Source organism: Miniopterus schreibersii (genome assembly GCF_964146895.1).
Source record: "Miniopterus schreibersii genome assembly, chromosome: 8".
In the NCBI taxonomy this organism is placed as follows: Eukaryota; Metazoa; Chordata; class Mammalia; order Chiroptera; family Miniopteridae; genus Miniopterus; species Miniopterus schreibersii.
This window is the reverse complement of record NC_138109.1, coordinates 5,549,300-5,565,223: the sequence shown is the minus strand read 5'-3', so window position 1 is coordinate 5,565,223 and position 15,924 is coordinate 5,549,300. Positions and strand designations below refer to the sequence as shown.

The 15,924-nt window shown below is 52.1% G+C and overlaps 1 protein-coding gene across 1 annotated transcript; it reads left to right on the top strand.

Annotated features, from left to right (window-relative positions):
- The first annotated feature begins 212 nt into the window (after positions 1-212).
- On the top strand, positions 213-15,181 carry PGD (phosphogluconate dehydrogenase). The gene is made up of 13 exons (XM_081145650.1): positions 213-331; positions 987-1,062; positions 1,839-2,018; positions 4,452-4,517; positions 5,152-5,270; positions 7,048-7,117; positions 9,292-9,426; positions 10,676-10,865; positions 13,175-13,305; positions 13,521-13,654; positions 14,205-14,304; positions 14,432-14,554; positions 14,650-15,181. Exons 1-13 carry the CDS (start codon positions 324-326, stop codon positions 14,767-14,769), a joined length of 1,452 nt encoding a protein of 483 aa, XP_081001776.1. The 5' UTR covers positions 213-323; the 3' UTR covers positions 14,770-15,181.
- The last annotated feature ends 743 nt before the right edge of the window (positions 15,182-15,924 follow it).

Sequence of the window (15,924 nt, the reverse complement as noted above, 5' to 3'; positions counted from 1 at the left end):
CCCACCCCCTCCTCCTGGCAGGACGCACGCAGCGGGCTCACCAGTCAGCACGCAGGCTGGGCGGTGCCATCGATTGCTCCGCGCTCTTCTGAGTCGGCCCCGGGAGTGGGTGGGCCCGTTGCCTCGGGTGGTTAACAGGCGCCAGGGAGGGCCAATGGCGTGGCTCCTTGGCTCCGCCCCTTCCTTCCGATTGGCCAGTGCCGGAAAGCCGTGGCCGTGGCCCCGGGAGGCGAGCCCAGAGGAACTGAGCCTCGGTCTCCTGTGCAGCGCGCGCCTCGCTCCCGCCTCGCTCCGCTCCCGCCGGGTCCGCCGCCGCCGCCGCCATGGCCCAGTGAGTGACAGCGCCTGGGGAGCTTCCCGGGAGTCGGCTCGAGGGGCGCAGCCGCCCCCTCCTTCGGCGCCTCAGCACTGGGGTCGCCTGAGCCGGGCCTCATGGCTCCCAGAGCCCGGGCCGCCGGGGTCTCCGCCGCCTCCGGCTCGGGCCCTAGAACTTCCCGGACCCCGAGCCAGCCCCGCAGCCGCGCGTTTCCCGCGGACCAGCCCCCTCTGCTCCTCGCAGGGCGCAAGCGCCGGGAGGATCCGCGTTGCTAGAAAGGGGGGCGGGGGGCGGCCGGCGTGGCCGAGGGGAACCGGGGCCCGACCCGGAGCGGGGCGGGGATGCTGGACGGCCGGCGGCTCTGCCCGCCGGGGCTGCTTCCCCCGGTGGGAGGCGGGGCCCTGGCGCAGCCATTACCGGGTGGACTAGCGCTCGCGGGCCGCGGGGCCCCTGCCGCGGGCCCGCCTATGGGTCGCGAGGCCCCTGCAGGGGACAGAGTGGGCGGCGGCCCGTGCAGTCCAGGGAGGGGCGCGTGCCCGGTTCCCGGGTGTAAAGGGAGTGGGGGGCAGGGAGGTCAAGCCCGATGATGAACCCCCGCAGCAGCCCGCCTCCCCGCGTGCACTTAGTGGAACTGACCCCCTTTCCTCTGCTCACCTCTCTGCCCTTTCAGAGCCGACATCGCGCTGATTGGACTCGCTGTCATGGGCCAGAACTTAATTTTGAACATGAACGACCACGGCTTCGTGGTGAGTCGCAGGGGACGCGCTCTTCCCTGATGGGTTCTCCGGGTGCGTTAGCCTGAGTGCTGGGGATCTGCTGATTTCCGAGACACCCCCCCCCCCCATGTAACCTGGAGCATGTTTCTCATTGCGCCCTTGTTGCTGCTCAGGACAGTTTTGCCGAGGGAGGCGCAGCACCCGCTCTCCTTGGGGGGGGGGGGCGGCTCCCCAGTCCTCTGAGCAGCGGGAGCCCTGCTGAACTCACCTGTCCTGCAAAGTTTGCAACCTGGGTAAACCCCGTCAGTACCTTAAGGAGGAGAAATCGGGCTGGGTGTGTAGCGCTCTGACTTGATCACCTGGGCAGCTCTGGGGATAGCCGAAAAGAGAGCTTGGGTGTGAGTATCAGGGTGGCTTAGATCTGAGGATTATCAGTGACAAAAGACATCAGCGTGGAACCAGCTGGTCCCTAGATCTGCATTCTGACTCCAGCCTGATGTGCCAAGGGTCGCTGACCTTTGCTTATACGGGGCAGGGCAGAAGGAGGTTCACAGCGGTGCGTATGCGAAACAGAGTTTTTCCTTGTATTATTACTTATTTTATCGTGTTACTTTCCATAGGAACAACTGTAAACCTACTTCTGCCCCGCCCCGTATTCAGTTCTCTGCCGTTTCACCCGCTAAGAGGAACTTTACAGTGGTCGGTCAGCACTTGGGCTGAATAGAAATTTCCTTGTCACTTGGTCCACTGCCTGAATGACGGTCTTGTATGCCCTAGATCTCCTAATTGGCTCTTCCTCCTTTCAGGTCTGTGCTTTTAATAGGACAGTCTCCAAAGTTGATGATTTCTTGGCCAATGAGGCAAAGGGAACCAAGGTGATTGGTGCTCACTCCTTGAAGGAGATGGTCTCCAAGCTGAAGAAGCCTCGGCGGATCATCCTGCTTGTGAAGGCTGGGCAGGCTGTTGATGATTTCATTGAGAAATTGGTGAGGCCCACTCTGCTCCCAGCTGCTGCTGGTGGGACAGAACTGCTCTCATTCTTTCCTTTAGCTGTTTCACTTCTTTTACTTAAAGAGACCCCCGCCCCGCCTTCAGTGTCTGGATGTGAACAGCTCAGTTCTGACAAAACAATTACTAAAATGCCTCAGTGCTGGTTTACTTGATTGGCACTAATTAAGTCACAGCATATCCTCAGGTGGTAATAATTCCTAATAAATAAAATTCTGAGGACAAAAGACATTTCAGTAAGAATTTGTTAACAAGAGCAGAAACAATACGATCTCGTGCCACTTAATGACGGGGGTACATTCTGAGAAATGCATTTGTTAGGTGATTTCAGCATTGTGCAAACATCACAGGGCGCACTGATGCACACCTGGGTGATCGAGCCCACTACACACTTGGGCTGTATGATCTGGCCTATGGTTCCTCGGCTACAAGTGTGTATAGCACGTTACTGTACAAACCGACACGAGATTAAATCGAGCACAAGAGAAAATGATGCAGTCAAGAGACAGGAGATGCAACACAGTGTGCACACTGCCGGTGCAACACAGTGTGCTTTCTTGCAGCAAACTTTTTTTTAATAAGTAGAGTACACTATATAATAATGATAAATAGTATGGTACAGTAAATACACAAGCCAGTAACGTAGTCGTTTATTATCATTATCAAGTATTGTATACTGTACGTAATTGTATGTGCTACACTTTTATACTACTGGCAGCACAGATCTGTTTACACCATCGTCAGCACAAACACGTGAGTAACGAGGCGTGCTATGATGTCAGCACGGCTGCGACATCACTAGGCGACAAGAATTTCTCAGCTCCATTATAATCTTATGGGACCACCATAGTATATGTGGTTCGTCGTTGACCAAAATCATTATGTGGTGCGTGACTGTGGTAATTTTAGTGGGCTCTATCTTTGATACTCAGAAAAACTTTGTTTTGGTTGTGTATTATGAATGTTTAGTGCTATTCACTAATAAACTTTAGTGTGTAAATTTAGAAATGGGTTTTATTTTTCTTAGTGTTCCTGTAAAGCAACAATTCTCAAATTGTTGTGTGATTTAATATGTGTGACAAGTAATCCCTTAGGAAGTCCTGGGAACTACACGTTAGGTTCTTATTTTTGTACCAAACATTTTGTTGGCTTTAGGAAGCATATCTGTTTTGGAGGAAAACAAATATGCACATGGCTGTGGTGGCCATGCTGGGGCAGATGGGTGGGTGCCCAGTGCTGAGTCCCCCAGCGGGCCAGGAGGCAGGCCTCAGCTGTAGTTCTGGTCCCTGGTCATCAGCCAAGGTGGGGTGGGCTTCACACAGGAGCCACGCCTGGTTCTTTACGACATTGTAGTCTGATGCCTTGTTGAGGCTTTCTTCCAGCCCCCCTACCCCCCCAGGGCTAGGGGATAGTGGCCCATTCCTGCAGGTGGTCATCAAGTCTGTCTTATGCTCATTGGTTGTCTGTTCTTTCCCACCAAATGACTGATGGCCACTCTCACTGGGATGGCTGTGGCAGAGGAGCTGCCTATGGGGACAACAGCAGCTCTGGGTCAATGCACTGTTACTATTAGCTATCTCTGGGATGCCTCTAGGGCCCCTTCCTTCAGCACACCTCTGGGAAAAGAGCACCGGGTATTAACTGCGGGAAGTTCCTCCCACAATAAATGGAGACAACCTCATTGCCAGTGCCCTGCATGAGTGCTTTCCCCTAAAAAAAAAAAAAAAGCACGTGGATGAAGGGGAACTAGTGGGAATTACTTATTTAGATGCTGAAAAACAATTCTGCAGTAACATCTCTGAGAGAACCAAAGCATTGGCCGTTTGGAAGAAATGTCTGGTGGGAAATATAGTGACAATAAGCAGAGGCAGGGGGTGGACACTCCTTCTGTAGAGGAGCAGTGTGAACACTGGGCTGTTCCTACAGGGAGAGGCATTTGTAACCAGCCTCGTGGTACAGGACATAGCAAGCTTTCTATGTGGCCAGCTGCCCATGGCCGGCTATAGACAGAATGGCCTGGAGAGAGGTGGACTGTCTTCAGCAGAGGAAAGGATTGAGTGGTGTGCACGGGAGCCTGGGGGGGAGGCTGAGGGCCGAGCACACCAGGCCCGATGGCCCTGTGGGTACACATCGGAAATACACAATTGTCCGTGGGTTCTGCTTCTTGTAAAATCTTAGGGTGCTGCAAAAGAATTATTTCCATGGTGGAGACTTCTGGCTGGGTTTGCTTGCCCTCAGCTTTTAAAGAGAGTCCAGCTCCAGCCCCAGGGAGGATTATTGTAAATTAAATAATACATACTTTTAGACCAGGTATATTTGGGATAAATTCTTATTTTTTTCATTGGCTAACGTATGCTTGGTTATTTTGTCCTTCCTGTCTGATCCACCCTAATGCTGGTGTCTGGTTACAGGTACCGTTGTTGGACACCGGTGACATCATCATTGATGGGGGAAATTCTGAATACAGGGACACCACAGTAAGTATCCTTCAGTCCAGATTCTCCCAGGCTCTGAGCACACTCTGGGGAGAGTATGAGCGCTGCACCTGTGACAGAAGAGCAGACTGTCCTCCCGTGGTGCTGGCTCTGGGGGGTGGGGCAGGCGTTCCCAGCCTTTTGCTCAGACGTGCTCCATGGGCTTCTCATCAGTCACACATAGAACTCAGGTGACTGCCACTCAGACACAGAGGCGGGAGTTACGGCTGCCTTCCCTTCCTCCCCCACCGGCGCGTAGCGAGGTTGAGGACCAGCGTGATGCTCACGTCCCGGGAGGAGTCCCCGCACAGCCTCGGTGCTGAGCGGCGCCAGTCGTACTTGCATTAAACCAGCTCTCGGCCGAGTCTGATGACACAAGGTCTTTTCCAGGAACATGAGAGCATGTGTTGGGCTTAGTTACTCATTTAGGGTCAGGGTAGCTGTCTTAAACATCCATGAATTTTTCTTTTTAACTCCCAAACTGAGGGTGTCACATTTCTCTAATGACCAGGTTGTTCTTGGATCCTGGGTCATTTCGTGTCAAATGATGGGCCTCCATTCCTGTCACCCCTCCTGTCCTTCACTGGAAGAAACCTCTTTTAAGGAAGCATAATGAAGTGCTTTTCCTCTCGTGTAGAGACGGTGTCAAGACCTCAAAGCCAAGGGAATCCTGTTTGTGGGGAGCGGCGTTAGTGGTGGCGAGGACGGGGCCCGGTATGGCCCATCACTCATGCCCGGAGGGAACAAAGAAGCCTGGTGAGTGCCAAATGTGCCACCCGCATTCAGCACAAGGGAGCCTGGGCTTTGAGAATGCGGAGCCCTGAGCCCTCTGCCGCTTGACATCCTCTGTGGGGACAGTGCTGGCGATAGGAGATGCTGGAAATACCTGGTTACATGTTCTGTTGCTTTGATGTAATGCACATGCATAGCCCTCCTGTGCCTCTTTTCCCCGCTACTCCCGCCAAGGCTGATCGTGGACGATCTGAGGGCTTAAAGGGCCAGAGCCTCTAAGGACGCTCACAGATGACATCCTGTGCACTGTCTGGGTTTCGGAGTACCATCTGCCTCTTTAACTGATGGATGGTCCTAAAATAACTTGATTTAATAATAGTGAGGGATGGAAAAATCTGACTGGGTCTCTCTTGTCCCTGGGAATGAAGTGGGAGTGTTTTATTTGACTTGGGAAAACAAGTTTTATGTTGTTCACTGTGCCGTGGGGGGGGGGGGTTTCTCCATGAAGGGGAGGTGCTCTGGGGGTGGGGGTGGGATCGGGAAGCCGAGTGAAATGATGCAGGTAACTAACTGTGTGACTCAGACCGAGGGACCCACTGCTGAGACGGCAGAGAATGAGAAAGTCAGGGAGAGAAGCAGAAATGGAAGGACCCCTTTGGGGGAGGCGTGGAAAGGTGATGCTCTTTTCAGAGTGAGTTTGGTTTCCAAACACTCTAGGGTTGCATTAGGCATTCAGGCAGGGGGTGACCAGACCTAACCCCCAAAGGCGAAGGCTTTATCGGGGACGATTGCTCTTTCATTTACCTCTCGCCCAGATGAGTAAGTCTGGGTTCTCTTCTGTGCGGTAAACGTAGAAGCAGAGGCCTTCCTGCCTCTCAGAAGCTTAAAAATACTTCTCTTGGCCACTCGCCCAGTGGGCCTTCAGAGACCAGAGTGCACAGGACAGTGTGTGACGCGCACGGGTGCTCCAGTCGCTTCTTGCTCCCTTCTCGCGTGGTCTGGCGAAGGTAGAAATGGCACTTTTACCTGGAACAGTGCAAGTTCAGTGAAGGCTGAGGTTTTGGGTGCAGCCGTCTTAGCTCCCTCATCCTAAGCATTAACTCTCCAACCCTGTCAGATTTTGTGTCTTTACCAAAAACTTCCTGTGAATGTCTTTGCTGGTCACTGTTGAGGACAATAAGGAGCCCTGTCCTCCTGGGGGCGCTGTGCCAGGAGTGCCAAGCAGCCGCTTTTTCTGGGAATGACGATGAACGTAGCTCCTGAAGATACCGCATAGTTCTCTCTGCCTGGGAGCGTGCGTCCTGACTAATAGGACGGGGCCTCTACAGGAACGTTTGCCTGGCTGCTGTGGGGACCCCAGCCTCTCCTGACAGCGGGTTGGAAATTTCTGCTGGTGCTTTTTTTTTTTTTTTTTTTTTTCTTTTTAAAAGAATCATTTATTAATTTAAAGAGAGAGGAAGGAAGATGGAGAGAGAGATAGAAACATCGATGTGAGAGCACAACATCGATCAGCTGCCTCCTGCATGCCCAGAACCTCCAGGTGCATGGAAAAACAGCCAGCCGACTGAGCCACGCCAGCCAGGGCTCCTCCAGTGCTCTGACCATGCTCTCACCCCGCCTTTTTGTCTGTCTCCTCAAATCAGTCTGCACACTGGTTACCTTGAGCACTAGGCACTTTGTTACTGTTTTGTGGGCGCTTCCACCGCCCATTAGAGAGAGAGAATTGGGGCGGGGGTGGCGTCCTTAAATCGAGGTCTCAGCCCCTCTTGCCTCAGCTGACCTTCGTGGTTTCTCTCCACAGGCCCCACATCAAGACCATCTTCCAGGGCATCGCTGCGAAAGTGGGAACCGGAGAGCCCTGCTGTGACTGGGCAAGTGCTGGGCTCTTCCAAGCCAGCGGGCGGGCAACACAGGCACAAACACGACCAAGGCACAAGGCCACGGGGCCACCTTGGTCCCAGCGGTTGGCTTTGTGACATAATGCTTCTCAGTCTTTAAGTCACTAGCACAGCTGATGCCTAAAAGGTGTGCCTGGTGCACACGTCCTTGCATCTGAGTGGGCTGTTCACAACCTTGGGGTTGGTAATAAAAGCAGCCCTCCTCCAGCACCTAAAAGACGGACAGATCCTTAAAGAGGAACAGGAAGGATGGGGCGAAGTAAGATGCTTGAGCCGTGTTTCGTCACGGCTGAGGGAGGAATGTCCGAATCAAAAGGGGTCTGCTCACGCTGGGGGCATTCTGTGCTTGGACGGTAGGCCGTGGCCTCCGCCCTGAACGAGACAGTGGCCTGGGCTCACGCACACCCCTCCTTCCTGTACTTTGTGTTGCTGTTAAAGTAAATTCAGCCCCTTGCTGTGGCCTCAGTCCACACCGTGGATGGAAAACACTAGGCTCGGAGACCCGAGTTGTAACTCCAGCTCTCCATTAACTAACCGGGTGGCAATAGGCAAGTCTCTTCCCTGCATGGGCTCCGTCTTCTCACCTGTAAAATATGGGATTGGGCTGCATGGGCTCCAAGATCTTTTTAGCTCCCAGCCCCTTTTTATTTTGCATCAGCACTTGTATGTGCTATTTTCATTGTATTAGGTTTATTTTCTATGTGATAAAAGGTAGAGGTGAAACAGGGACTGAGGGCTCTGCGGAACGAGGGAGGCCCTCCCTCCTGGGCCGGGCAGTACCTCGTGACTTTAGCCATAGCAGCGGAGCGGGTCCTTAGTTGTAACTGGTGGTCATTGAATTCAGTCATATTCCGCTTGGGAGTAGAGGGGCCAGGGCTGGGGTTTAGAGCGTTGACTCGTTTTCTCGTTAGTATGAAGGACTGGGAAGGGAGCTTTCATTCCTTGACAACAGAGCAAGAACGTACAACAAAAGTGCAATGGCAGTAGCTGCTTTTTAGTTCCACTTAGGACTGAATCAGGAAGGAGAACAGTCCTTGCCCTTATGTATCTTCATCCAGTCAGGCTGACGTTCTGTAGCTTCACGGCTTAGTCTCAGGGTATTGAAACAACTGGTATCCACGAGAAAAGCAGGGGCTCTTCTGTTCACTTTTGAACTTACAGGAAGGATGGGGTGAGGTAAGATGTTATTGGCCGTGTTACTTCATGGCCACAGAGTGTCAAAATCAGAGGGGTAGGTGGGCAGTAGAAACAGACAAAGGAAGTCTCTGGTGTAAACGTCGATGGTATCAAGTCAAGCAGTGCCTGCCAGGAGAGACACTGCTCAGGTCACCCAAACATCTGGCCCACCGGCAGATGCCCCATCATGGAGATGGGCGCATGTGACTGCAGAGCCCGGTGCCGTGCAGTGTTTGACCCCTGGCACTCCCCTTGTTCTGATGCCTTGCCCACTAAACAGTTTTCAGATAATGGGGCTTCCCAAGTAGCTTGTCTATAGGGACAGAATGTGTCAATCAGACTGACACTTGCAGCCACTAAGATCCACAGTTAAATTTCTCATCATAAATTCATAAACTGTATTGTGATTTTATACATCTTTCCAGCTTTGTTATAAAATCAGCATCTTGTCAACTATGAGACCCTGGCAAGAGCATCTCTGTGCATACAAGGTTGAGGGCCACACCTGGGAGCTAAGGTCATTTTTATCTCTCAGTAGCCATAGAAACAACTACAGTACACTTATATATATTTTTTAAAGTACAAGCGATTTAATTAGCCAAGTTATTGTGGCCTCCAGTAGCTACGAGAGTGGTAGCTTCAGGAAAAAGGAGACTTCTTTCTCTGGGAGTGGGGGTTGCTTTTAGTAACAGTGAAAAAGACCAGAACTGTAGGCTGAAGAGCTGTAGGTGCTTTCAGTGAACTGGGGGGCTTTGAAAACTTTAGAGGAGGGAATTTGGAGTTTAACACGGGACTGCATGGAATCTTGCATTGAGTCGTTCTATACGGATTCTTGTTTTTAAAATACTGTAAATGTTTGCCTCACACGGGTTGTTTTCTGGGCGGGGAGGGGGTCGTGCTGAAGAACCTGCCGCGGGCTTGTCTGGTGTCCTCTGCCCCTCTGACAGCCTCTGGGCGCTGTGCTCCGGCAGGTGGGAGAAGAGGGGGCCGGGCACTTTGTGAAGATGGTGCACAACGGGATCGAATACGGCGACATGCAGCTGATCTGTGAGGCCTACCACCTGATGAAGGACGTCCTGGGCATGGAGCACGACGAGATGGCCCGGGTGAGCGCGGCCCGGCTCCCCCCACACCCTGAGCCCTCCTCTTGTTCTTCCTTCCGTCCTCCTGCCGCCTGGGTGGGCTCAGCCTGACTGAAGGGAGGCCTGTGAGACACAATAGCTGGTCGCTAGGCCAGAAGCCCTGCACTTGGCAGCCCTCCTGTGCGTCAGGCACTGTCGCTTTACCTGTGAGTCTCGCTTGACCTTCCCGTTGTCCCATGTGGCAGGTGCCGTGGGAGCTTTCTCCCCGTTCACACACGGCAGAGCCGACAGAGCCGGGCAGGGAGCGCTCGTGTGGACACTACCCGGTTCTGCCGTTAGCATTTATCGAGTGTGTGTCCATTCCTCTGTCAGTTGAATCTTTTTTTTAATACATTTCAAAGTAAACTACAGACAGCAGTAGTCTTTTCTCTAAATACTTCAGCATCATGAATTAGGTAAACATTTATTTTAATTGAAAATATAGGAAGGTATATTCGTTCAGCGTCAAGTCTTTCTCTTTAGGTTCTAGCTGTCTTTCTTTTCATCAAGAATTTCTGGTTTCAGTTCTTTCAAGCGGAACATGATTTAAAGACACTTAAGAGGTACACAGTGCAGACCTTCTAGATTTTTTAACATCTTTTTCTAATCTTTAAATTTGTGTCATCCCCACTTACTTTTTTTCACTGACTTGCCCTTACTGTTCTTTCCAAACAATTTAACTTAGTTTTCATAGAAACAGTGGGTTTTTTTTTCATGTTCATATTTAATTGGCTTACATAATATTTAATGGATTCATTCAGTATATGTATGTGTGTTTTACTGTATGCCAGGTATTGTTCTGAATGTTGGGGATATAATAGTAAAAAAACACACAAAGTCCCTGCCCTGGTGGAGCTGGGAAGACAGGCAGTAATGTTTAAATACAGAATATTAAACTAGTTAGTGACCACTGTTACCCAGAAAAGGACACTGGTGTGAGAGGTGGTCTAGATCAGGCAGTCAGGGAAGGCTTCTGAGGAGGCGACGGAATGCCTGTCCTAAGCGGCAAACAGTGGTGCTCAGAAAGTGGGCCTGGCGGGTTGGAGAATACAGGTGGCTCAGCCAGTGTCCCCCTCAGCCAGTCGGCAACCCCCGCAGCCGGTCAGCACCCCCCGCAGCCGGGTCCCGGCCCTGCGAGACGGAGGCCTGCAGCCTCGGTCAGCATGGCCAGGGAAGCAGGAATCCGTCGGGGCGCCCGTGTCTAACCCTCGTTTCTCTCGCGTCTTGCACGTAGGCATTTGAGGACTGGAACAAGACGGAGCTAGACTCGTTCCTGATTGAGATCACCGCCAATATCCTCAAGTTCCAAGACAGCGATGGCACGCCCCTGCTGCCCAAGATCAGGGACAGCGCAGGGCAGAAGGGCACGGGGAAGTGGACGGCCATCTCGGCCCTGGAGTACGGCGTGCCCGTCACGCTCATCGGTAACGCGCCGTTCACACCCCTCACCGTGCGGGTGCGGGTGGCTTGGCGCCCAGCTGGGATGTTGGTGTAAACTGGTCTTTCGTTAGAGAATCCTCCACCTTCGCTGCCCCCCAGGGCCCTTCTGCTCTCTGCCGTGAAGGAGACTGTTGGGGGCTGAAGCTGCTCTTGAGTCTCTTCTTTATGACCCTTTTCCCAGTCGCAGGAGCTGGAGACAAACTCCGAAGTCACTGTCTTTCTTCCCGATTTGATCTTTGGGGTAGTTTTAGTGATTTAATTGTAGTCAGTGACCCAAATCTAGTGGGTAAGGTAACTTGTTTTTCATACAGAAGTTCACATAGTAACATAAGTTTATATACTCAGCATTTATTATCTTTTGCTGGGGTTTTCCTCCCAGGTATTTAAGAATTAAAATATGACCTATACATTCCAAGTCCTTCAATGTTCTCCTAAGTTCCTGCCCCTTCTTTTAGAAGAAAACTATCCTGAAGCGGTGTGCATCCTTCCCATCCATGTTTTTTATTTTGTAATAATGAGCTCAGCCTCAAACGCAACAGATGTACAGAGAAGAAAATAATAAAGCAGAGATAACAGAGAATGAGAGGACTAGTAAAAGTACAGTTTGGATCGTTAAAGTAAAATAGACACGCTTCTGGGAGATAGAAAAGGGAGACTGGGAGAAGGTGCCTGGCATGTTTGATGAAAGGCTGATCTCTGCTCCTAGCAGGTTGGCTCCCCTGTAACAAAACAGCATTTCCTGTCCTTCCAGAGACAGCCTGCCTTCCCCTCCCTGGTCTCCTCCTTCCTCTTGATTTCCTGACTTTTCCCCCTCGGTTTACGGTGACCTGTGTGTTGGTAAGGCCCACAGTTCAGGAGGGCAGGAGGCTGCTTAGCCCTGCTCTGTATAGAAGGAGGAAGTTGGCTGATTTCTGGCTTATCTGAGTGACACCGTAGGCGGGGACCAAGGGAGCAATAGCTGGGAGCAGTTTCTTCATTGCTGACTCATTTTAAGAGTATTAGTCTCAAAAAGAATCTTACCCTCTCTTTAGAGACTGCACCCTTTCTACCAGTTGAAGGCAGGCTAGGGCCATCCCTGGGTGGGCCCCGTTTTGTCCGCAGGGCTAATGGGGACACCAGTCCTCCAGCCAACCCTGGGCTCACTGAAGGGTTTCGCCACACTTGCTTCCCTGCACCAGTTCTTACAAAGCTTCCTCCCACAAATGCTGGGTCATTGTGTGTGCACTGCAGGGGCGAGAGCATGGACACAGGGCACCGCCCCTATCCTGATTGTAGCATAAATGTCAGTTGAGAAAATAGTCTTTTATAAGGGACGATGTTGGAAGATTCTAAATGTCTTAATGCTAAAATACTGTTTTGCAATGTTTCTCATTCCAGTGAAGTCACATTGTGAAACTTTGATGGTGGTCGTGTGCACACCGAACACTAAACTACAGGCACACCTCATTTTATTACGCTTCAGAGCTTATGTTTTTTAATCATCACCCTAGGATATGTTCATTGATCTTAGAGAAAAAGGAAAGGAGAGAAAGAGAAATATCAATGTGAGAGAAACATCCATCAGTTTACCTCCCATATACCCCCCAACTGGGGATCGAACCCACAACCTTTTGGTATAGGGGCTACGCTCAAACTAGCTGAGCCACCCGAACAGAGCAGATACTGCATTTTTTACAAATGGAAGGCAACGCCCTCCACCAGGAAAAAGATTATAACTCACTTTACTGCGACACTCTCCTTACTGCGGCGAGTTCTCTGACCGAACCACGATATCTGAGGTCTGCCTGGGTAGGGATTAGAAAAGGAGTGTTTTGAAGGGTGAATCTGTAAATGTTACTTCTTGGTGTTGTAGTTATTTCAAATTGATGGGTAGTTAGTGCTTCAAAAGAAAATAAATTGTGTCTTTGGTGAGCATTTAAAAATTCTAAGTCCTTGCCTTGAAATTGAAATTCTACTCATGGACCAGCACTGACTAATTCTGAATAATAGTGGTTTTACCACTTTGTTTTTCCCTGAAAACTCGCCTTTGAATTTTGCATTGATCCTTGGGGTTGAATGCCTGTGTTTGTGTCGGAAGGTTGACTTGGAGGTTCAGTTATCAGATTAACTGTTCAGAGCTGCTTATAAGAGTTGTTGTTTCTGATCCAGGTGAACTTTTGTGGCCTAAGGTTGAGACTTTCAGCTCTTCATACAACTGAAATTTTGCTCGTTGCTCCCCTCCTCCTCCGCAGCGCGTGCCCCCGTTTCCCCCGGATCTGTGTGAACCTTGGTAATATGTCCCCACCCCCCACAGGAGAAGCGGTCTTTGCCCGATGCTTGTCGTCGCTGAAGGACGAGAGGATTCAAGCCAGCAGGAAGCTGCAGGGCCCTCCAAAGATGCAGTTCAAAGGTGATAAGAAGTCATTCCTGGAGGACATTCGAAAGGTGGGGCCCTGTCCCTGGCAGTAGCCGCTGTTTGTCCCTTGGAGGGCAGCAGGGGTGGGGCTGTCCCGGGAGAACATACCGAGGCCACTGGGGAGGCAGAACCAAGTCCAGCGCCCTGTGGTCTGACTGCGGCCATCCTGTCCCGTCCCGCCCCCTCGCCCCTCCGGGATCCGCGCCGCTCGTGGGTCACCCCAAGCCTGTGTGTCACCCCGTAGGCCCTCTACGCTTCCAAGATCATCTCCTACGCCCAAGGCTTTATGCTGCTGAGACAGGCAGCCACCGAATTTGGCTGGACCCTCAACTATGGTGGCATCGCCTTGATGTGGAGGGGCGGCTGCATCATCAGAAGGTGCGTGACTCGGGGGACATGCCAGCTGCCGGGCTGGAGAGCTGAGGTCTCGGCACAGAATGTGTCCCGCTAACCGGTGCACCTCGTCCTCCCAGGTGCACTGGCCACGAGGCCGGTTTAGGCGCTCAGGTCGCCTTTCCCCGCACAGCAGTTGGTCTGACTACACTGTCTACACTGCGCCTTTTACAGTGGTCCCGGGAGCTCTGCCCCGCCCTCCCGCCTGCCTCCCAGGACTTTGGCTCATGTTTTCATTGAGGTCGCAGCTAGGGTTCCAGGCTGAGGAATGTGCCCGTCCAGGGAGTGTGTCAGCCTCCAGCTTCCTGCCCTGCGCTCTGCTGGGCTGTGCTGGGCGGGCACCTAGCCTGCGGAGGTCAAGACGGGGACCCCTTTGGTGACTGTTCCTCCTGCTGCCTGCAGGCCTGACTCTAGGATTTCAGGTCATCACACATTAAAACTGATTTTCTTCACTCAGAGCATGTTAGGGTGATGGGATTACCTGTTACTCCAGGAAAAAAAGATTCATTGACTTCTCCCCTCTTGATTATTTCAGCGTGTTCCTGGGAAAGATAAAAGATGCGTTTGACCGAAACCCAGACCTTCAGAACCTTCTGCTGGACGACTTCTTTAAGTCAGCCGTGGAGAGCTGCCAGGTGGGGAGCCCGGAGCGGGTGGTGCGGGGACTCTGTCCAGGAGCTTTGCTCTGGGGCTTTCGAGGAAACCCCGTCATTCTGCACGGCACCGCTTATCTGTTGTGGGGGCCTCGTGTTTCTTGCGCAGGACTCCTGGCGGCGGACCATCAGCACTGGGGTGCAGGCGGGCATCCCCATGCCCTGCTTCACCACTGCCCTCTCCTTCTATGACGGATACAGACACGACATGCTGCCAGCCAACCTGATCCAGGTAAGCACTGGGAGGAGGCGGTAATGGTAACCCGGCAGGTACCCGAGGTCGTGCGCCTGCGTGTCATCCTAACCGACCCGTTTCTCGTTTTCTAGGCTCAGCGGGACTACTTTGGAGCTCACACCTATGAACTCTTAGCCAAACCAGGGAAGTTTATCCACACTAACTGGACAGGCCACGGGGGCAGCGTGGCCTCGTCTTCATACAACGCCTAACCACACCCGTGCCACCCACCACGATGCCAGAGACAGGGACATTCCACTTGCCACCCAGCACTGCTTACACGGCCCTTTGCCTTACTTTCTGCTCAGATCTTTTAGAATAAAGCGTCATAGAGACTCCCGAACAAGTCAGCCTGAGCTCACTCATGGAGCAGTCCTGTGAGAACCGCCACTCCCTCTGCCCTCGCCTCCCAGGGCTGACCGGGAATTGTCATGTGCTCGGTAGCAGGAGCCTCCTCCTGAAGCTGTCGCTGTCCGCTGGATCAGGGAGGCCCCCTGAGTTTACCTGGACCAAGAGATCACAGAGAAGGGAAGGGACCCTGTGGAATCTGCTCAGACCAGAACCTTTGTATAGTGCAGCCGAATTCCCTTTTCCTCCACTTAATAAAAGCTACGGTATATTTCAGCTTTTTCTCCAGACTCTTAAATTCCCTCACCTCCGCCACATCGAGCTATGTCTCCCCGTCAGAAAGGTCTGCAACCAGCTTTATGACATTTGAATTGAGTTTGTTTCCCTCTAGCTTTATGGTTTCCTCTTTGTTTTCTTTAAGAAAAGGTTCCAGAATAATACAAGGCCCATCAAAGTTAGGGTGGTGGCTGGCTGGGGAAGGGCGAGGCGGCAGGCAGGGAGCGAGGGGGCAGGGGACTCCAGCATATCGGTTACCCTTCCTCTCTCAGGTCGGGCAGTGGGTTATGGATGCTCATTGCAACATCCTTTATGCCTTTTCCTATGTCAGATGTCTCATCATAAACATTTTAGACGGTTACATTCAAATGATGGGCTCTGCTTGGTCTGGTTCCTTCTCTTTCCCATGCCTGTGTCTTTTTGTCTCTTAGCCAGGCCCACGGATTGGTGTGCAGTTTTTAGCAGCCTCAGGCCTTATCACTTCATCTTATAAAAAGATAGCATAATTCCCAGCCGGTGTGGCTCAGCAGCTGAGCATCGACCTACGTTGATTCCCGGTCAGGGCACATGCCTGGGTTTCGGGCTCGATCCCCAGCAGGGGGCATGCAGGAGGCAGCCGATCAATGACTCATGATTGATGTTTCTCCTCCTCTCCCTTCCCTCTCTGAAATCAATAAAGATATAAAAAAATTTTTTAAATGGCATACTGACTGGTCCTACTGTGTAGCCGGGGCACCCACCTG

Bases quoted from the DNA above. Each gene is read 5' to 3' on its own strand.
- PGD (XM_081145650.1), top strand. The intron at 9,427-10,675 runs GTGAGCGCGGCC...TCTTGCACGTAG, and splicing joins AGCACGACGAGATGGCCCGG to GCATTTGAGGACTGGAACAA. The intron at 14,555-14,649 runs GTAAGCACTGGG...CTCGTTTTCTAG, and splicing joins TGCCAGCCAACCTGATCCAG to GCTCAGCGGGACTACTTTGG.